A 23,837-nucleotide genomic window follows, 5' to 3' on the forward strand; every position below is an offset into this window, starting at 1 on the left:
AAACTCTCCACTTGCAACAGACACTGCTCTTGGACAGAGTTATAAAACAAAAAGGAATCAGACACACGGGCAAGTTAGTGGCCATAACTATCTTAATTAAAGTATCTGGGAACTATCAGACAAATTATTTGTCTTTAAGCCATCTACTTCACTAGATCATTTTACTGGAAAGGGAGAAACGCTGCCAGCATTCCCACAGTAGTAGCTTTGTTGCAGTATTTTTTTCCATCTGGCCCTAAGCCAGCTTGAAAAAGAGGAAAGACAGGAAGGTAAAAAAGTAGAGGTAGGAATGCTGTCATCCTGTTATGATATCTAAACTTCCGTCTTCCTCCACTTCTCAACTACATCTAATTCAACATGAAAACACACACACACAGACTAGGTGGAATAGGGAGGTACAAACTCTTGCCTACTAAGCTTCAGCACCCACTGCATTATAATTTTAGCCATCGAGTCACTCAGTTAAGGAAAAGCAATGAAAAAGAAATTAGTGCTTTTACTAAACCACAAGCAATGCAGTTATGTGGAGAAGGTTTTTTCCAGCTCTAAAATGTAACTCCCAAATCAGTATAGTCTAAAACAAGAAAATGGAGAATTTACACACTGCATGTATTGAATTGCTTCTGAGGGCAATTATTCCTTTTGGGTGCACTGCCGTCATAAAGTCATTCTGCACCTCTCTCTCAGAAGTCACAAAAGCTTTAAAACCTTTTTGGGCTCCATTCCTCTAGAGAAGACTGCAATGAGAAGAGTTAATTTTCCTTGACAATTCAGGTAAAGTACAGTCCCACTCCAAGTCTCAGAGTACTGCATGTAGCCAGCTTCATTCACATTCACGAGGCAAACACGAAAGTTATACTATTCAGTTCCAGCCACGACCATAAAATAAGAAGTCCAAGTAAACTCAACTAAGAAGCTAGGAGATTTCCTAGTTTTGTGTGGACAGAGCTATGATCTGTTCTTCCACTTACACTGAATTTCTGTGAGATTGCTTGATGGTATCATCTGCTTGAGGACAGATAAGGAAAGACGACTCAACATACTGGCATGCTTCGTAAGTCCTGCAGCTATTTTTTTTCCCAATTTGAACAGTATGCTTCACAAAAGAGGTTTTGCACATCATAACTCTTCCATTCAAAGTACACAGGAAAAATAAACATATTTTAAAATATGTTTCATAAATAGTTATGAAAACAACAACCACATTGTGTTGCTGTTAGCCTTACGATGTTAACTTTTTCCTCACACATCCTTTGTACCCGTTTGTTATTGGCAGCTTTCATTATCGTGACATAATCAGCATTTCAAAGAAAGGAAAGGGTCTATTTTTCTGTGAAATGCCTAGTATATTAAACAATCAGAACATAAAATCTTCTTTCTGTGCTTCTGCTTAGCAGACTGATAATGGGGTTACTTAGCAACAGATGTAGCAACTGAACTGTGCTACCTCATCCACATTTCACTGTAAAGTAACACTCAAAAGCATTATTTAGCTGCTAGTAGCTTATGTAAACATGTATCTTTCAAGCATAAAATTCAGTCTGAGACAAGCCTACATGAAAATCTGGCCACCGTGTACCATCTATAATGGACTACACATTTTGAAATTAATATAAATTGCTTGTAAGAGTCATATGATTCTGAGCACCTCTGAAAAAGGTGAAATAATAGAAACATGTTAAAAAAAAACCAAAATACACAGACCAAATTTACAGTATTTACAGAGAAGCTGTTTAAAAAGGGGTGGCAGTAAGTAAAAGAAGTCTTCTTCCTACAGCAGACTGAATCTATGATCTTCAAATACACAAACCAAACTCTCGTACGCCAAGCGTACTTTTCTGGCCACAGACTATTTTGATTTCAGAGAATGAAGATTTACTTATTTTGAAAACAAAGGTTTGTAAAAGTGATAATAATTGTGAAAATTCATGTGAGTATCTGGTTTCTGTCAGTTTGTTCAGGAGGTCTCAGTTGTAAAGGCGATATTAACCAAAGGAACTGGAGCTGTATGGAAGTTTGTGTGAATATTTGGTTTCTATATGCTGGTTTGAATTATTCAAGTTAACTTTACTCTGTTGTGTGTTATTTTTGTGGGATTGGATATTTGTATAAAATTGTATTTGTTTTGTTGTGGAAATAATTGTGAGCTTTGTCTAGGTTGTATATGGATGATTGATTGGTATCTATTACTTCCTGATAACCAACGTACACCTATATCAGGTACTGGAAGGCCCCCTTCAGGGCCTTTCCAGAAAGCAAAAAAATTATTTGCCTTTGAATGAGAAAATCCTGAAATTGGTTAAAAAACATAACTAAGCTGGACAATATTCCCTCAAGGTTTTATGAACAGCCCAACTATTTTTGGGAATCAGCTTGCTCAAGATCTGGAAACCTGGAATACTCCATTTCAAACCAGAACCCTGCTGCAGTATGTGGATAACCTTCTGATAGCTACAAACTAAAGACTGTGTACACGTACAATGGACCATCTCCGGATGACAAAGGGAGTTCGGGACAGACCAGAAGGAAGCTAATTAGTGCACACCCGCACTGGGGATGGTAAAAGAGCTCAGAATCTTTCTGGGAATGACAGGTTGATGTCATTTATGGATATATAACCGTGGAGTCTTAGTAAAACCACTGTATGAACTACTGAAATAACATCCGATTGGGATCATTAAAATTGTCATCGACCAGGGAGGCAAGAAGGGCATTACAATTAAGGAACTGATGAAAGCCCCAGCTTAAGGTATCCCCAATGTTTCAAAGCCATTCTGGTTATTTTCACTAACATCATGAATCCAGCATCTTTCCTTAGTGAAGTAATTTTGGAACCAGTGGTATGTTTGCCTAAAGACGATGAAGACAGTATATTCCAGCCATTCAGATCTAAAAGAACCGCTTATCGATGCGGAAGATTCCTGGTACACCAATGGAAGCAGCTTTATGAAGCAAGGACATTGCAAGCTGGGTATACTGTGACCAACACCAGAGAAGTGATGAAGGCCAAACCATCAGCCCAGAAATCTGAAATAATTGCCTTAACTCGAGCACTGGAATGGACTCCTTACTGCCCAAGGAAGACACATTAAACAGAATCTTAAAATTGCTGGAAGCCGTAAATCTTCCAGAGGAAGTGGCTATCATGCACTGTAAAGGGCATCAAACAGGTAATACTGACCAGGAAATTGGTAACAAATTAGCAGATCTGGAGGCCAGGAAGGCCACAGAAAAGGTAGAAGTAATATCTGCTTTGATTCTAAATGGTAAGCTTCAAATTCCTGATTCTGATATAAAATTGGAAAAATATTCAAAGGAAGATAGAAACCTAATTAACGATATGGCAGGAAGAGAAGGAAATGATGGGTGGTTTTATGTTCCAGATGGACAAATAGTACTATCAGGAGTACTATGGAAATTGGTCTAAGATGATCAGAAAAACCCACAGGGGCAGAGATGTTCTCTATAAACAATCGAGTAAGAAAATGGTAAATAGAAATGCAAATAGATTTCTCTCCTGAGAAAAGGGGGGTACTGGTATTTATTAGTATTAACACATACTTTCTCAGGTTGGCCAGAAGCTTTTCCCTGTAGGACATATCATAGAATCATAAGGCTGGAAAAGACCTTTGAGATCAACTCCAACCATACCTGTCCATTACTAAATCCTATCCCTAAGCACATCATCCACCCACCTTTCAAATACCTCCAGGGATGGTGACTCAACCACCTCCCTGGGTAGCCTGTTTCAGTGCTTGATAACCCTTACTGTGAAGAATTTTTTCCCAATGTCCGATTTAACTGCCCCTGACGCAGCTTGAGGCCATTCCCTCTTGTCCTATCACCTATCACTTAGGAGAAGCCAACACTCACCTCTCTACAGCCTCCTTTCAGGTAGTTGTAGACAGGAATAAGGCCTCCCCTCAGCCTCCTGTTCTCCAGGCTAACCACCACCAGTTCCCTCAGCCACTGCTCATAAGGCTTGTTCTCCAGCCCCTTCACCAGTTTCGTAGCTCTTCTCTGGACCTGGATGTCTTCCTTACAGTGAGGGGCCCAAAACTGAACACAGGATTCAGAGTGCAGCGCCACCAGTGCTGAGTACAGGGTCACAGTCACTTCCCTAGTCCTGCCGGCCACACTACTTCTGATACAAGCCACGATGCTGTTGGCTTTCTTGGCCACCTGGGCACACTGCTGGCTCATGTTCAGTAAACTGTCAATCAACACCTCCAGGTCCCTCTGCCAGGCAGTTTCCAGAGTTTCGGAGGCCTTGAATCTTGAAATGAAGATTCTAACAATCTCATGAAGCAGCTTTAGAAAACAGAGCCGAAACTGATTATCTGTTATCAAGACACCATACCTGTTTTGATTTTGAGGGCACGTGTTACTTCAATTTGACCAATCAATCTCCAACTGTAGAAACCTCTATGAAGATTTGTATGGACTTCTTAACTCCATACAAGTGCAGGAAGGTACAGATCTTTCTTGGTTTACATCTCAGGTTCCAAATTTATCCTCATTAAAACAACTTTTTCTTTTTGTGTTGTGGCATTTGCATTATTAATTCTGTTAACCTGTATAGTTTTTCAATGTGCATTTTGGTGTTGTCAGTGAACAGCAGGAGATTATTAAACATGGAAAAGAAATCAGATCAGACATGCAGTAGAATCAGGAAACTATTTTAGGAAAAAATTAAATGAAGAAGACCTACTGTAACTTTTTTTTGCAAAGGCCTTGAAAAGGGGAGAACTGAAATGGTGATTGATAAATGGTTGGACGGAATGTCAACTGCAAGGTGTTAAAACAAGATTAACGACTAAGATAACAATAATGACCCTTATCTACCTCTCCCCCAGCGTCATTAAGACTAACTGCTCAGCTATAGCCAAGCTTTAACGACTAAGGATGGGATTAATTTTAAGTCCCTAGACATGCAATGAGGTTCCAGGAATAAGGTGCGTTTGTCATTTCAAGGAAAAACTATGAATATGAAGACATCTCTGTGTATAAAGTTCTCTGAAATCACTCTTGGGTAGAAGCACTCTGAAGACAAATCCCAATGCTTCTCCAGTGCTGAACGAAGAATATCTGCCTTAATAGTTAAATCAACTCTATTCAGTGTAAATTTCTTTCTTTCACATTCAAGGAGAATTAATACTTTGAACTTCCCCACCTTTCTCCTGTTAATTTTTGCAGCAGTATCCTTTCCTTCCAGGTTTCTTGGAACTTTCATTTCTCTTTTTTTTTTTTTTTTTAAATTAAAATATTCTCATGCATTAGGATAAATATTACAAGGACTATTTTGACAATAGTCAATATTTTATTTTGACAGAGGAGCAGGGGACATACTCCTTTTCGTATATCTGAACTACTTTGGGATTTCAGTTTTGGCCATTACCTCCTTCTTTTCGACTTCCCACAATCCGATCTAAACTAGTAAGTGTGGTTTTGAGGGGTGGTTTTTTTTTTTATTTTTTCAAGTAGAAAACCTTTTCAAAGGACTCATCTTAGGCATTGGTATCTGTTTGCCTATTTGAAGCTAAATAAAAAATTTAAGCAAGTGTAATCTAATAGATACTGGCTTTCAACACCAGAATTCATCATTTCAGAGACTGTTTATAATTTAGGACATATTACAGTTTTAATTACTCCTCAACAACTCCTACTAGCACAGGCACACTACTCTGACGCATCTTGATGAGAAAGTGACATATTTCAAGAAAAGATTATGAGGTTACTTGCAAGTCAAGAAACAAAACCACTTCTTAGTTTAGGCAAGTTTGCCCTTTTTACTGCAGAAAAAAACGTACTGGTATAAACAAAAGAAATATACTTTGTGGACTAGGTTTTTCCTACGCAAATCAGGCACTTCCCAAATAATTGCTCCTGGAATGTTCCCTCCCATCCAAAAGTTACCGTGCATCTGGAATAGCATTAGTTCAACTTTTTCTTAGCGTCATTGAGTTCTGAACTCTCTCTCACTCTAGAACCTAAATTTTCAAAGCTAGAGAACATTTTTAAGCAATTCACTGCCAAAAGGCAGCTATTCAGAAGAAAGTTTTAAACACACATAAAGACAAAGCCTGGACAGAGAAAACACTGTGAAAAAAACCCGACATGTACTTACTAATTTGTTCTCTTGCATGTATATTCTTTGCAGCTTCAGGCAGCCTTTAGCTATAATGATCATTCCTTCATCCGAGATCTTGTAACACTGCCCAAAATGTATGTCTTTCAGTTCTCTGCATTTTGAACCCAGCTGCAATTAATGGTATCAAAGTAATTAATGAAGAATAAACAATAAAGGAAAAGATAACAGAACTTCACTGAACTGAGGAGCTAGGAATTAAGACATCTTTCTGCTTATTTGCCCTCTCTTAAAAATTAACTTTTTTACAGGCTTTTACTAGTACCCTATGCAAACAAGAAATACTGTAATTACAGATATGACAAAATGAAGCTAACTAAATTCAACAAAATGGAGCTAAGAGCATATATGTAAGGGAATATATATAAGTAGCTAGCAACGCCTGTATGCTAGACCATTAATGGCATATTTGATTTAACATAATTACTTCATATTTAGCTTACTCTAAATGCTCCTTTAGCAAAAGGGAGAAATAAAGTTGATGAAAACTTCCTGCATGCCTAACAAACGAAGATCTCTGTCACCTTTGGCTTGCATGACACAAAAAAAAAAAAAATTACTTAAACACTGGTTCCAAATATCAGCAAAGCTCAGGAAAAGTCTATTAGCCAGAGTTTAAGTGCAAGAGGACAGGATGTCAAACTAAAAATTTCATTACAAAAGGGACCAGTTAATCCCTGGATATATTTAAAAATACATTTAAAAAGTTCATACAGTCTCTAGAGAATGGCATTTACTGCACCAAAAAAAATATGCCCTTAAAACAATTTTTTTAATTAGAACAGATCACTTGATTTTAATTAAATCCTAGAACAGGGTACCTTCTTCTATGTCCCTTTTTGCACTTCATAAGAATAAGCAAGATACTGAATTTAAAAAAGAAATTTGTGGAATGGACAGTTACCTGCTTTAAACCTTCATCAGTGAGTCTGTCTTGATTGCCTACATGCACTTTCTGAAGAAGAGGACATTGAGAGGCAACTGCAATAATAGAGGTGTCAGAAAGCTGTTTACACCTGTAGGCAGTATACCTTAGGAGTCCAGGACATTTAATTGCTAATATGCATACTCCCATGTCAGATACATTGCGGCAATCAGAAATATTGATCTCAGTAATATTCTGGCTTCTTGATGCAATCCTTTCCAACAGCTCATCAGTGACCTGCAAAAGAAAATCCAGATATTCAAATTTAACTTTTTTCATAAATATCTTTAATTTCATTATCACAAAAATGACTATTTGTAAGACATATTTCCATGAGCTGTTGGGAGAATGAAAAGATTTGTTGTCCAAGATAAGAGCATACAGGTATAATTGGTTTTACAGTTACTTCTTAAGAATGCTGCTCCAACACTTAGAGAGAATAACACCTAGTGGCGGTCTTCACATTTTAGAAAAAGAATTCTCCATCCTTAAGAAGGAAAGGATTTGCTTGCCCTTCTATAGCACCACTCTACTTACATGCCTAAGGTAACTTTTAAAGAGAAATAAAGGGTGTATGCATCTCTGAAATGCAACGAGTTTTTACTTGGGCTTTGCTAATCATCCAAAACTAGGTGACAGATGACAAAAACTACAGTGATGCAGGTCACGATGGGCTTCCTAACAACAGGGAAAAGTCACTTAAGGTAGCAGTAAACAGAAGGGACAAGAAGAAGAGAACACAGTAACAGGAAAAGAGTGAATTAAAAATCAGAAGCTTCCTCCTGTTATGTGCTCAGTTTTAAAACAGAATACTTGCACATTTTGTCTTAGTCTATGAAAGACCATTAGATCAGATACATGAACTCTTTTCCCAGAACTCCTTTGAAGAAAAAAGATTCTATGCACTTTGTACCTGTACACACTAAAGTTAGCTAACACGCTAGTGATTTTAGGATAAGCCAGTCCTACAAAGGAGGAAAGAAAGTAATGTTTGTCATGCTCAAGTTAAAACAAAACAAAATCAAAGCAGGTAAGACATAATGCCATAATGCATAGGACTCTCTCACTTTTTATCTTCCAAAAAGCAACACATGACAAAAGTCTTTCTGACATAGCCATCCAGGAATACTCATCCACCACTTAAGCTTAGGTGAGATTTAGCTTTAAGCCTGAATAAGGCAAGAGAGCAACACAAAACCTCAAAACTTTTTTTTTCCCCCCTTAGGTGGTTGAAAAAAGTACTTTCTTTGCTGCATTCAATCTGTTTTCTATTAGTAGCAAGTTTAATTTTATTTCTTGCTATTTCATCAGGCAGCTGTTAGCTAGAAAACATGAATTACAAAAAAACCCAAACACCCCATACCACTAAAAACCACAAGTAGTGCCTAAAACACAAATAAACCCTCACCCCCCACAAAAGAAACAACAATAACAAACAAAACCAAAACCCACCAAACCCTCCCTACACAAAGACACACAGAGAAGAATAACATTTGTGCTTAATATTGGTTAGGTTCTCAATAAAAAAACAATCGAAGGCTATGCCCTGTAAGGATCTCACTAAACAAAATACATGAATCCTAGACATATTTAATCCTAGGACAGGATAAAGGCCTAAAAAGACACAATGTGTCTTCTGGCCAGCAGGAGCCACATCAGTTGAAGAGAAATTAAAGAAAATTTGCTTAAACTGAGCAAGCACCAATTAGGAGACCATTCCTCAAACCAGAGCACTGTCAGAAAAGCTCACATCTCTTTAAACTAATAAGAGATCTGATAGTTCTTAAGAATGGAAATCCCATTACTTAATGGAGGCCTTGGACAGGTAGCCCACAGTTTGTTTAAAACAACACATGTCCTCACATTGTTTAACAAGTGATCTCAGTCAGAAGAAGACGCAAACTAAGGAATTAATCTAAGAGTCCAGACATTTTCAGCCTCTCTTGGAAAAATCCCTGAAAGCACAGATATCCCTATTTTAAGAGTTTCTTTTGTTTACCTTTGGTCAAGACTGCAAGTTTTGAGAACAAATTCTGAGTCATAAAACACATTTTTCCTACAATGATACCTTCATACCTGCTGACGACTACTGAGGTCCAGTTGCTTCCAAAACTGAAAATCCAAACAGAGGTCACGCCAGTATTTACAGACTAGTGATGCAGAAAGGCAACGCTCATTCAGGGACAGATTTGAGAATATCTGTAAAGGAAGGGGAAAAAAAGTATTTTTCAGATTATATTTTAGAGTCAAGTATTTTATTACTAACCCACCTTGTAGAAGATTATTGTAAAGTACTAGGATGCATTGCAACAAACAGTTCTAGAACTTGCCGTCCCCCCCCCCCATTACTCAAGGACAAAAACAAAAAAACCTGCATCTCACAACACCTGTTAATAATACTAAGTCACATTAGCATGACCAACAGAATGTATCCTACTTAAGTACTCATTTCTTAGACCAAATTTCAAATATACTTCTGAGATGGCACATCTAAAGAATTGCAGATAACAACCATTAGATCAATGCTATTTGCAAACCATTTAAATGGTGTTTTCACTCCCATTCTGATCCAAATAGAACAATCTTTCCTTTTACTTCTTAAATGAACTGAAAAGAAGAATCCTAAAGGTACTGGAACATCAGTGCTGTGGAAAAGGATCGGGGGATGGTGGAGCAGATCCACAGAGCAAATCAGTGCTGTACGAAGAAAATCAACACAGAATTAGCATTTTGCACCCTAAGGTTTGAGCACTACAGCAGCCTGCAAAAAAAGACTAAGCTATAACTTTATGGCAGGCTCATAAATCGCTGTTACATTCACTACATTCAGCTCTTTCTTAGAAGTACTGCTGTTAATAAATGTAAGAAGACTGTCAAGCGTTACATATGAAGGTACCCTGTAACCACAAATGAACTTTAACCTACACATAATCCTACAATGAGAAAAGGCAATCGTGGCATTAAGATAACCTAAGAATGCAAAATAAAAAACAACCCTCCCACTCAGCCAATCATGACATCAAATACTAAGTAGCAGCACTATAGCCAGTCTAAGGCAATGTGCTTAAGAAAATCTGAAAATATTGGAGTGTCGAAAGGAAAGGGTGTCTAGAAAACATGAAAACATTCAAAGGAAAGATTAGGACTGTTTGACTAAGGAAAACTGAGAGTAAGTGGAGTAAACAAACCGGAGAGAACATTTTCATCTTTGTGGCGAGTAGGACAATTGGTCTGAAGCCAAGGATAATAAAGGATTGAAATACACAATAACCTACAGAATTTCTACCATTTTCTGTCTTTAGAACAGACTAGACAATCAACTATCAAACAATAACAAACACTACTGTCCCTTTTTTCTAGAAGACAGCTTAACTTAGCAGTTTTAAACATGTATATATCCCTATAAGGTCTCTTGAGGAAAGGGAGTTGCTTGACTCTTCCTAAAAGATCTGCCAAACAGAAGGCGGAAAAAACAATTTTAAAAAAACCAAACTCACGACCTACCATAAATGCTTGCAAGATTTATCACTCATCTTCTTCGAGCCATGAAGAACTCACAATGTCTTATGCAAGACTCCCCGCAGTGATGAAGGATCACGCACAAGCTCTGTTTTCCTGCGGGTCTCTGCCTGACTATTACACAGTTACCAGATATTTCTTGCTAGGAAATCAGTTAAACACAAGCAGACAGAAGAACTGACAAAGCAATCAATGCTGGCTTTCTCCCTGCAGTTCTTTGTCCGTACTGATGTACTACAGAGCAAGGAGGTGGCCATGATCAGCATTCAAAAAATGTTATCGCCACTAGTTGAGCAGGGAAAAAACACTAAATAGTAATTGGGCTTCTGACATCCTACTAAAAAAGTGTAATTCTAAGCACTAGGAAGAAGATTACAGTCTGATGATTCTCAGTAATTCTACATTACAAAAAGCATCAGGAAACTCAAATTCCTGCTACCAGTATGAAACAGAAGACCGAATCTTTTAGCAGTTATAAAATCCTCAGAAGACAAGTGATCCACTCTGTGTATAGACAAACATCAGACTGACTCTAGTTAATACTCAGAAAGGATGCTGAGGTTGGCATTATAAAATAATTCAACCACCTCTTGCTACAGTGCGAAACAAATATGCTTATTTGTGGAAATATCACCTTCACTTCAAGGAACAAGAGCTTGCACTTCTTATGAACATAGCAAACACAGAACAAGAAAGACTGTTGTCAATCCAGCTGGCACTGTGAATACAGAAGCCTTTAAATAATTTATGTTCCAACTACTATCCTACTAAAGGCCTTCACAAATCACAGAAGGCCTACTGCTACTGCTTTGCTACCACATGAGACACTGCAGTAGCAATGCCGAAACAAAAAAGAAGCAAGTTTGATTCAGTACTTGACACAAACAGTATTTCTGGACAGACAACATCCTTCCGGAAGAAATGTCTAAAAGCATCTGTAGAGATGCTTTAGTCCATGCTGTACTTAACTCTAGCTGCAGAGACAAGTAAGAAGTGTACAGGAGTTGCAAATTGACTTCTGGAGAAACAGTCATCAGAGTGAAGCCACCAAAAGGAAAAGCAGCTGCTGACAAAGTCATTGCATATGTTCCAGCATGGATAGGAGTAGTCACAGAAGTTACACGAGCAGCATGTGTTCAGAGATACAGCCCGGATGAATTTTGTTCTCTGCAGTAGCTATAAAAGTTATAACTGTAAAAGGATTCTGAATAATGCCGTGTAAAACAACATTTTCTCTTCAGAGCCTACAGTTGTTAACTGAAGATGTACTAAATTATGCTAAATGGAATTTAGTAGCAAATCCTATACATATTCAGGTTTGGCGACATCATCATCCTTATGTTAAGGGATTATTTTAGCTGTTGCTTAAAACACATTCATACGTAAAATGTAACAACTCATTCTGATGCCCTTCACCACCCTTAAATTCAGCTTCTCTATATATATATACTGATACTGAGGCAGCTTAATTGTCCCCCATTTCAAGCTGTTTTCTAACTCACAAGGCTGTATAAATATAGGTGAAAGCTAAAATCACTCCTGTCCCTAAGCCAGTTAATTTAACTCCTGGTTCTAACAGGTAACTCTGGGCAAAGTGCGTCCATTAGTTAGCACATTTAATACCTGAAAACTGTATTCAAGGCATGTACACCTGCATGTCTGATACTCACTTTTTCCCCTGTCTAACCCCACTTCTGCGGTGGAAGCTTCCAGTAGGACAATGGAAAATGTCAAACAAGGAACTGCGTAAACTAAATTAAGTAAAAATATGTTTGGGTTGATGTCTAGACTATGGCAATACTGTTAATTCAGGATTAAATACACTGCCTGGATACTTCTAAGGAAGACCACTGAATGACGGATTTATTGATTACTTTGTATAAAAAATGCATGCCTTGCTAACGACTATATCCTAGCAGAAGAACTAGGAGACTGACAAGAAGGGAACATCCTGCTCCAGATGGCACTAAAGGCTGGATGATGGCCAAAGAAGTATGACATAGCAAGTGAGGGTGATTTAAAACTGCTGCAGTGGATGATATGCGAAGTATAACTAATCAGTGTAATTTTGGGTAGGTTTATGCTAGAGATAGATAAGTTGTAATGCCTTCACATGGTGTGCTAGCTTTGTGGAATACCACCTAGCACCCATCTCTGTGCAGACATCAACTAAATAAATACCTCAACTCTATGCGTTTCATACAACAGGTAGAACCACCAAATTCTGGGATACTTCCAAGCAGTAAAGAGAATGAAATATCTTTCAGCACTCTCAGAAGCAAAAAAACACAAGTTCAATGGTATTTTCTAGATGCATTTCGTATTTTTTTTTCTTGTTGGCAAGAGGCAGGGGTAGGGGAAACAGTTCCAGAAAACAAGCAAAATACTCTTGTTCCTTGCCCTCTCTCATCTCACCTTCTTTCAGCTTAAGTTCGTGAAACAGAGGTCGGCGCCTCCTGCTTCAGCCTTTCAAGTTTTAGTTAAGATTACTGGGTTTTTCTTCCCCTTCAATGGAAGGGTTCCTGGACCTTCAGACTACATCCTATTAAGGGTCAACACCCATAATGTTCAACATTTACGGCTTTATCATAGCTTCTAGGTACAGTCATTTCTTTAATGTCAGTATATTGCTTTGAAATAAGTGTTTGCACAGACTCACTAAATACCACAATAAAAAGAAAATCCAAAAATGCAATGCCCAGGACAGCTAAAGTTAACTAACAGATGGAGCCGGCTTTCAGTCAGACCACATTCAATCTGATTAACTCAATTCAAAAAGTACAATTTTATGTCCTTGATAGATACAACCATGCAAATCTCTTACAGGATACAATTCATGCAAACGAGTTGCTTTACCTTTAAGCAATAAAACCAAATTAATACCACAGGACTATCTTCAGTGTGCTTGCACCCACCCACAGCAATCCACAATCCTGGAACAGGTGATCCTTCGATTGGTTTTAATTCAGCCAAAGGAAGTCCTTGCATAGCAAACTGATTGCCAAAAAGAACACCTGACCGAGTTTTGTGGTTTTCTTCAACTTTCTGGAATAAATATTTGTAAGACAATGGATGGGAAAGGGAGGAGGAGGCTATTGATGAGTATTATTGAAGGGCCCAAACAGAAAACCTAGAAGTAAAAATTCTGTGGTTTTGTCTTCTACACCACCCAGTTCCTGAAGGATGGACTTCAGATATTATACCCTCAACACTTCCCCACTGTTTCTCCATTAAATGTATGCTAAATATTTCAAAATGCATATCCAAAAAAGGACTACTTGGAACTTCTGTGCTAACTATTACCATTTCAGCAGGTGTGTGGGGGGGAGATAATAAGCTTCATTAATCTCTCTGCAAATATTCTGTAACTTTAGCCTTAAATCAAGTTCCTCAAAGTTCAATCAAGTGAATGAGATACCTAACTGCATTTCTAAGCAAAGGAAATAATAAAAAGTCGACCACACCTATGAATGTTACAATGAAAATCGTACTAGAAAATACTGCATGTATTTCCTGGCTCAATATACTCAGCACCAAGTTTTCCAAAACTGAGAATTCAATCAAATAAGAAGTAAATATAAGCGTAATTCCAGAAGAAATTTTAACTTATCCAAAACCAATCCTAATTTAAAACAAAAAGACTTTTTAAAACCATAATCACAGTGTTAGAATTATTGATTGTACAGACTTAAAAGCATTTTATGTTAAGTACAGAGCCAAGAAAATCCAGCTGACTGATAGTATCGTTCTTCAGAGATACTACTGAATTTAAAAACAAGTTACAGCTTTATGAGCATGAATGAACTATAGACTATAGGGCCCAGGGCAGAACAGAGATTACAAAAGGTGAATCCATGCATTTCCTATTTCTATCTGTTGTTTTCATTTGAAAGATCTTACAATCTAACTAGAAGAGTAGAGATTACTGTGAATGAAGCTTTCTTTACTCAATAAAATCTTTCTGTGTCCAAGAAAAATAGATACCTATGAAATTGTTCTCACTACATTTTGGTTTCAAAACAAATCTGACACAAAGTTCATGGCTTTAACAATGCAAGTACACATAAAGAACATTAAAACTTAAAAGCAAACATGTCACAGGGCCTAATGAACTTAATACATTAATTCTTGGAAAACTGCTCATTTGTTTCACTACCTGAGTGCAAATTTTTTTCAGCAACTAATTGAAGTTTCATTATTAAAAATAGTTTTAAGGTACCATTTAATAAAAGGCACATGCTTAGCATACGACATTTCACTGTGAAACATTAAACACAGTACTGGTTAACTGCAGGCATACAGAAGTTAAGCTTCCAGTGGTTTTATGTTTATGAAAGGTTATTTCATTCTATTACAGAAAATTAAAGAACTATGTATCAACAGAAGACAAAGGAAGGACGTAAAAATATTTGCTGAATTTTAAAGGTACTTCATCGCTTTACCTACACATAACCTCAACTGAATAAGGGAAGCATGAATTATTTGTGAGTACCTGAGTACAGGGAAAAGATATAAGCACTCAAGGCACACACCTCTGAGAGGAGCGTCAGTACACACATAGAGGGAATCACATTAAAAATGCTCTTGTGATTAAGAAAAATGAGTTGTCAGGAAAAGCAATGGTGTGCTACCATATCAGGATGTTTATGGCAAGCAGTTTACTGGTCCCTTACTCCTGGTTACCTGAATTTTTGCACTGCATTTATGGATCATATTCAGAGAAAGTCTCTTCAGACAGCTGATCCCAAAGAAAAGGTTTGCAATGTCAGACTAGTGTCAGATTTGTCAGCAGAATCAACTCACTCTGCGATTGCATGGTCACTCTACAGAGCACCAAGATAGCAGCAGGAACATGCAGTCAGAAGTTACAAAAGGAAGAGAGACACTGCCTGTAACAGCTAATTGGTAATAGGTGGCCTTAAATCTAGCTGCAATGCAAAACACAACTTTAGCTTCTGTCTGTAAGAAATGACAGGAGATGCTGATCTATCCTACTAACAGGAAGAAAGGGTTCTGATGAATACGCAAAATACCCTTACTCGAAGGGACTAATCAAGTTTTACTCCTAGTCATCCATCATTGTTACTAAAAGACACCTGTTCCTGCTTCTGAATCACCAAAACGGTATAAAAATGGAGAGATTAAAACATACCAACATCTATGAAAGATTAAACACAAGCCAGGCACCCTGAACAAAAGAAACAACTAAATGAAAAGGAAACAAAACTAAAAATTTAATTTAATTTATCTCACATTCAAACAGTGGACAACTTGTCACCTATGAGTTTTTCCCATGCGGTAATAAATAATCTGGGGGATGTAGAGCAAGCCAAGCAACATCTGAACAACATGTGAAGAGTTTTAGCAGCCATGGAGGGTGAGCTTCAAAGCATCTATCTGCCTTCAGGAAACACAGAAATTCCATTCCAAGACATCCGTCTCTTCCATCACATTACTCATTCTGTAACGTGAAAGCCTACATGCTTACACAAAAGCCAACTTTTCAAACACATCTGCAGAAAGCAAAATACCTATTTATTTGTATAATTCTCCAACAAATCACAAAACATACCAGGACATCTTTCAGCACTTTATCACTAAAATAGTGCCCACCAACTAACTTGGCTTTTGTTACTAGCCTACTAGCACACTTCCATCACAACTGTGCTCCTCAGCTGCACTTCCAGAAGCCCAGCAACAGCACAGTGAAGACACAGCTGGTTCATTTCCCTACTGCTTTCACAACAGGGTGACAGTGAGCTTCACACTAAAGAAAAAAAAAAAAAGTTCAGCAGAATAATTAAGACTGAAAGTGAAGACATTTACCTCCCTGAATCAGCCACAAGGTTTCAAACCCCTTTCCATTTTTGTCAGTGCTAGAGCTAAAAACAGAGTCCACAACAACTCTAGACAGTATACACTAATAGGAACACCAGCATAAGAAGGAAAGAAAGACGTAATAACAGTGACTCCCTGAGCTTGGGGATGAAGTCCAATCCAAATGACGTATTTCGATTCCTCTGCCTCCTGACTTGGCCAGAAAAAAATGACAGCGCAACAATAACATTTATATCCGGTATTTTCCACTATAATTTTATTAAAAAAATAAATGCCAGCATTCAAAAGTCAGAAGGTAAAACCAAGAGTTTGGCTGTAGTCTACCAAACCTACTTCATATCACTCGGATAATCTTATACGCAGCGCTAGTAGCACTACATTTTTAGTGTCAACATTATCAAAAGCAAACATGTTACATTACTACAGCAGGGGAAGAATGAGACAAAATAAGAAGTTCAGTAAAGATGCAAGAAAAGGAGCCAGTAGTGCCTCATAAAGTAATATTTATTAAAACCTTGAGTTAAATAAAACACACACATCCCTCTACATACACGCATCCATATCTTCCCTTCATATTGCATTAGCTCTAAGCTAAAACTGACAGGGTTTCTGCTACAGACAGAGCAGCATGTGCTCATGCTTTACAAAAATAAAAGCAGCAGAGAGAGAAAACATCAAAAAAGTAATTTACTTTAGACACTCCTGTTTTGAAGCGCACTTAGATCATCCCCAATAAGGACATCCCCTTTGCTGTTGCTAAAAACAAGAAATAATTAAAAATCCAAACTCCTCAAATAAACTCAGAGACAAGAAACCACCTTTACCAAGACTTAAATGTTCTCACACTGTGATGTTTTCCAACTACCTCAACTACACTTACCTCACATCAAATTAAGCTTATTATTTTTCTTTATCTGACGAAGGACAGGAATACAGTCAAACTTTCTAAATTTTCTCATAAAAGAATGCATCTTTATCTTCTTTCTGAACAAGAGTCAGAATGTTCCACCTACTGTCACAGGCCATGTTTCCATGACCTCTAAGTTTCCTTTGAAACTTCTCCAATTCTCCTCAACTTCTCAACTTCTCCTAATGAAGTTAGAAATCCTATAATAGAACACCATGCTCTGGAAGCAGCCAAAAAAAAAAGAAGGGCAGGCTTTTTCAAAAACATTGCAGAAGGAGCTGGACTACAGTGAGACTAAAGAGACTAAATGCTTGAGTACGTGGAGAACGTGTCAAAAAAAAACCCCTTGAAAGTACAAATAAAAACGAGTTATTGTGTCTATTAAATAAAAAAAAATAGAGAAAAAAACATTTAAACTACTCTGTGGGTGAGATGAGCATGACACAGCTTCACTGTTAAAAGAACTGGTTTATGACAGCTATTTTTGAAAAAGTGAAACTAAACACTAAAGCAACCACAGAAAAGTACTCATACCATCGATCTTAAGTGTTTAAGACATACTAATCAGGTCAATCCTATTACAAATCCTAAAATAGAATATCAAAGAAAAATCATGTTCCAATAACAGTGGCAAACAAATGGATTTTTTATTTTAGAAAAACTACAAGATAAAGTGTCAACGCCACAACCACAGAAGATTTGTAGCTGTTTCTGAATTGTATCCACAATTCAAATATTGCAGTTCGTGAGTTTTAAATATTTGCCAGTAAGGAATTTGAATAATGCTCCTATGAAACATAATGTAACCCGACTAACAGCGTCATGTGTACCTTAAAAAGGCCAAACAACAACAAAATCAAAAAAAAACCCAAACCAACCAAAAACCTCACAGAACTTGTGTTCTTTTGTAGCTCAAAAATCAAACAACATCCTAGTCTTGGGTCATCAGCCTGCGTGGCCTATTTAAATAAGAACAAAGAATCAGTAGGTTGTTACTGTTTGACAACAAAAGAGTAAAGGAAGTACTTTCTACATGGAGGTTGCACAACATAGTAGCACCCGAAGAACAGGAAGAGTCACCTGTCTGACACTCCTCCATTACCACGCCCGACTTCAAATTCAGCCATCCGAACTCGGAATAAACTGCTGTCATACGGAAACCCTATTCCGCGAAATTTAAAGATATGCATTAAACTGTGGAAAACAGCGCAGGTTCCAGCCCGACCCGTCTTTTTAGCTGAGGTTTAGCTGAAGAAAGTCATCACACCGACTAGATCAACAAAGCAGCTTAAAAAGGGAAAGTCATTCTCAAAAGAGAATAGTTTTAAAGGAACTAAAAGACAGCAAGGACAGAAAAGAAAGCAACTGTTCTCTGAAGATGCAGGGTAAGAGATTAGGAAAGGACGTAATCCAGGAGAGCTACAAATAGACGGGCTGACTGTGAAACCGGTGAAGCCAAAGTCGGCTCAAAATACGCGATAATAGACTTTTTTTTTTTTTTTTTTAAAAAATCAACGTTGTAAAACTCGTGTACATGGTCCCGGCACAGGAGCCCCGAGCCCCCTCTCCCGCCCCTCTCCGGGCGTCCCGAGGTACCGGCCAGAGCCCTTCGGCTTCCGGGGCGGATTTACCCGCCTCCATCCCCGCCGGTGACTCACGGCGCCGATCGAACCGAAACAAAACGGGGGGGGGGGGGGGGGGGGAGGGGGTGTGGAAAACCGTGTATCCAAAATCCCCCCCGCGGTCCCACCTTGAGCAGGATGGAGGGCGGCAGCTGGTTGATGTCGGGGGCCGCGTCCCGGCAGCCCTCCCCGGGCCGCTCCTCGCCGCCCGCCTCGCCGCCCTGCTCCGCGTCGTGCCTGGCGGCGGGGGTCGGCGAGGCGGGCTGCTGGGGGCACTGGCAGGCGGCGGCGGGGGCGGCCCCGCTCTCCTCGGCGGCGCAGCGCGGCTGCTTGCAGGGCGGGCAGGCCGGCAGCCCAACGCCCTTGCGCTTGCACACCATGTCGGGGGAGGCGCGCGGCGGGAGGCGCTGCGGGCGGCGGAGCGGCGGCGGGGGCGGCTCCGCGGCGCGCGCCAGTAAGCAGAGCGCGCAGGGCCCGCGCAGGAAGCGGCCGCGCGGCGGCGCCCGGCGGGTCAGGCGGCGGCGGGGCGGCCTCGACAGCAGGTGGCCCATAGGGGAGGGCGCGCGCCGCGCCGCCTCACCCGCGGGGCGCTCGCATCCCTCCGCCCCCCCACACGCCCCCCCACACACCCCCCCGATCACCGGTGCGGGGCGCCCGCAGGCACAAGCTTCCGCCGCCCCGGCCTCCAGCGGGGAGGGGCGGAGCGCGGCGGCGCTGCTGCCGCCAGCGGCCGGGCCGGGAGGGGCGCCGGAGGGGTTGCGGAGAGGGCCTTGTTGGAAGCATATGACACGTTATGTATAAAATGGGTGTGCAGTGTATATAAATATACATGTAGCGCACTGTTGTGTATAAAACAGATGGGTAGCATGTATACATATAACACATTGTTACACATAAAATGGATGTGTAGCATATAAATATAACACATTGTTAGGTATAAAATAGGTGTGTATCATATAGAAATGTATACCTATAACACATTGTTACATATAAAATAGGTGTGTAGTATGTATGAATGTACATAAATATAGAATCATAGAAGAATAGTTGGGGTTGGAAGGGACCTTAAAGATCACCCAGTTCCAACCCCCTGCCACATGCAGGAACACCTCCCACCAGCCCCGGCTGCCCAAGGCCCATCCAGCCTGGCCTTGAACACCTCCAGGGATGGCGCAGACACAGCTTGCCTGGGCAACTTGTGCCAGTGTCTCAACTCCCTCATAATGAAGGAATTCCTCCTTATGTCTAGCCTAAATCTACCATTTTCCTATCTCTCATGTCATTCCCCTAGTCCTATCACTACAAGCCTTTGTAAACAGTCCCTCCCCAGCTTTTACAGAGCCCCCCCTAGGTGCTGGTAGGTCGCTATAAGATCTCCTCAGAGCCCTTCCCTTTCCAGGCTGAACAACCCCAACTCTCTCAGCCTGTCCCCCACACGGGAGGTGCTCCGGCCCTCCGACCATCCCTGTAGCCTCCTCTCGACCCACTCCAAAAGCTCTGTGTCCTTCACATACCGAGGACTCCAGAACTGGACACAACACTCCAGATGAGGCCCCAGAAGAGATGAGCAGAGAAGCAGAATCCCCTCCCTTGACCTGCTGGCCATATGCATGTAACACGTATGTGTTTTCCATACCCAAACTTTTGGGGGTCAGAATTTTTTAAGCAAAAAGGAAAGTGGTGCCAGGCTGTAGGGCTGCTTCTGGGCTCTGGCCCTTGTGAGAAACACTCCTTCACTGGTAAAATATTGAAAAGTACAAAGTCTTCAAAGGCAATAATAATTATTTTATTTTACAATTCAGCACTGAATTGGATGCCCTTCTATATAAAGCATGCCATCTTACAAAAGCAGTGGGTATATATAATAGTTTCAGACAAAGAACCATAAAAATCCTCAAAGAATGTTCATTCTTTTTTAGATTATCCAGCCGTGTCTGGAGACTCCCTTCAGGCTATCTCCTGACCTCAAACAGCTACATCTTACAAGACAACTAAGCAGATCAATAAATTCTCGCAGCCTTAAGATAGATTATCTCTTGACCCAAAACAGCTACATCTTACAAGACAGATTTATGTGATGAGATAATTAAACATACAAACCAGCTACAGCAAAACTTATCAATTAATTCTCACTCCCTTGTAACACAAGCTTTGACACCGCCGAAAGCATTCCACCAAGTTTTCTGTCAATGCCTTCTTTCCACCAGCGTGCTTGGGCTAATACTTGGGTTTTTTTGCTGTTTTAAGTCATTGTCCTGCCAGAACCCAAGCCCATGTGGATCCTCCGTCCCTCTACACCCTGCTCCGGAGGATGCTTGTCTCCAGCTGCAGTGTATTGTAACTCACTGCAGGTGCCTGTGTATATAATTCTTCGCCTATAGGGGCCATAATACTTTAATCAAGACTCTCCTCAATGCCTAGCAAAATTCACTTGCGTGTTTCAGCATTCCTTTCTGAATTATTGCTGTGAATTAGATACATAGGTTTAAATATATGTGGAATTTTGTCTTTTGTAAAAGGTGTTTGGGGCGGGTGAAGGCACGTTATAGCTAATGTATATATAGTGCGGTACTACTATAAGCAACAAAGGGCAGCAGAATAAGTGCACAGTATTTTTAGTATGAACCAGATTTTTTTTTTTGGTTTTGCCCAGTAATAAGTTATGTTAGTATTCAAATAGCCATGCCACTGTTATTTTTTTTTACCTGTATTATTAGTCTTCAGCTGCTCAGTGAAAATATGTTGGAGATGAGAAAAATACTAAATACACCATTGAATAAAACTAAAGTAATAGAATATTTATCTGAATTTAAAACTTACTGACATATATCAGTATAAACTGCAGAAAATTTTGGCAAAAATTTGGCAAGGTCTTTTCCTCTTTTTCTCCCTCATATTTAAAAAATACATTACAACAAGAACAAGCAAAGACAACATTAAAAGAAGATTAAAGTCCAAGTTAGGGTTCAAACCATATGGCATTCAGAATAAACGCTTGCAATGTCAAATATTCAAAATAAATCTCGTCTTTAGAGATGGCTGTAGAGCTTCCAAGTAGTCATGGTGACACGGCATTTACTTACATGATCATATACTAGTATTTCCTGCAGAAATGCTGGCAAGGGTGCCTGACTTCTGTATGTCACGTTTGTGTCTGATAATCTGTTATATAGTGCCTCATTATTTTTGATATATATATATTTATGTGCACCGTACCTACACATATATCTCATGTATGGAATTCTTCCCATCCCTCTGTTATTTAACATGACATGATCCATCTCTGCTACCTTCTTTTGAAATAAGTTGACTTGTGCAAAGCATAGACAAGGACACAGCTCATCTTATCTTGTCCTTCCTAAGCAATTTCACCTTCAGATACTTTTCCTACCTAATACTTGTAATTTTTCTTCTCATTAATAAAGCTTAATCCTTGAATCCTTCACACTGTTCCTGGCGGGGATGGGGATGGTGGGAGGATGGGGATGTTGTTGCTATGAGGATTGCAGAATGAAAGACATAAAACTCAGATGCTAAATGGTCAGTTTTCATATGCTACACATTCCTGCGGTGCTCTGTCACTAAGCTCTTAAGAAGATTTTGGCCTTAAAGATTACAGCAGAACTGTTCTACTGGCAGTTTTACTGGCAGATGTAAGAACCATAGGTATCTATAGAATTTCTGCTGGTTTGGTGTAGTGTGTGTGTGATTTGTCTGCTGCAGTAACAGAATCAAGAAATTGGTTTCGACTGTCCATTGAGCAGAAACAAGAAATGGAGACAATAATGTTTAGAGAGTAGTAATCTTAGATTCAGCTTTATATTTTTGGAAAAAAAAAAAAAAAAAAGCAGAAGGAAGCCCTCCTAATTCAAAGTGAAATGGTTAGTGACCTGCTACATCACTTAGACACACACAAGTCTGTGAGACCAGATGGGACTCACCCAAGGGTACTGAGGGAGCTGGTGGAAGTGCTCGCCAAGCCACTTTCCGTCATTTATCAGCAGTCCTGGTTAACAGGAGGTCCCAGTTCACTGGAGATTAGCAAACATGATGTGCACCTACAAGAGAAGCCCAAAGAATGATCCAGAGAACTACAGGTCTGTCAGCCTCACCTCTGCACTGGTGAAGGTATGGAGCAGATCATCTTGGGTGCTGTCATGTGGCCCTTACAGGATAGCCAAGTGATCAGGCCTAGTCAGCATAGATTTAGGAAAGATAGGTCCTGACTAACCTGATCTCCTCTATGATGAAGGGACCTGGTTAGTGGATTGGGGTAACTCTGTGGATACTGTTTACTAGGACTGTAGTAAAGCCTTTGACTCTGTTTCCCATAGCATTCTCCCGGAAAAACTGGCTGCTCAAGACTTGGACGAGTGTACTCTCCACTAGGTAAAAAACTGACTGGATAGGCCGGCTCACAGAGTTGTGGTGAATGGGGTTAAATCCAGTCAGCAGCCAGTCACAAGTGGGGCTCATGTCGGGTCCAGTTCTGTTTAATATCTTTATCAGGGATCTGGACAAGGGGATCGAGTGCACTCTCAATAAGTTTGCAGATGACACCAAGTTGAACAGGAGTATTGATCTGCTTGAGAGGGGAAGGCTGTGCAGAGGGATCTGGACAGGCTGGATCGATGGGCCAAAGCCAGTCGTAAAAGATTCAATATGGCCAAATGTTGGGTCCTGCAACTAGGTGATAACAACCCCATACAATGCTACTGACTTAGGGATGAATGGCTGGAAATCTGCCCGACTGGAAAGCTGCCCAGTGGGAAAGGATCTAAGGATGTTGGTCAACAGCTGGCTGAATTTGAGCCAGCAGTGTGCCCAGGTGGCCAAGAAGGCCAGCAGCATCCTGGCTTGTATCAGAAATAGTGTGGT

The 23,837-nt window shown here is 39.8% G+C and overlaps 1 protein-coding gene across 1 annotated transcript in view; it reads right to left on the minus strand.

The window, feature by feature from the left end:
* FBXL17 (F-box and leucine rich repeat protein 17) overlaps positions 1–19,544 on the minus strand; it is a 272,702-nt gene extending 253,158 nt beyond the window's left edge. The window contains exons 1-4 of the mRNA XM_054054142.1: positions 19,088–19,544; positions 9,150–9,272; positions 7,053–7,310; positions 6,128–6,259 (exon numbers count right to left, since the gene is read on the minus strand). Coding sequence (XP_053910117.1) covers positions 6,128–6,259; positions 7,053–7,310; positions 9,150–9,272; positions 19,088–19,510 — 936 coding nt within the window. The 5' untranslated portion in view covers positions 19,511–19,544. The remainder of the gene's footprint in view (positions 1–6,127; positions 6,260–7,052; positions 7,311–9,149; positions 9,273–19,087) is intronic.
* Between the last annotated feature and the right edge of the window lie 4,293 nt (positions 19,545–23,837).

The sequence above is a fragment of the Cuculus canorus genome, chromosome Z (genome assembly GCF_017976375.1).
Source record: "Cuculus canorus isolate bCucCan1 chromosome Z, bCucCan1.pri, whole genome shotgun sequence".
NCBI classification, from domain to species: Eukaryota; Metazoa; Chordata; class Aves; order Cuculiformes; family Cuculidae; genus Cuculus; species Cuculus canorus.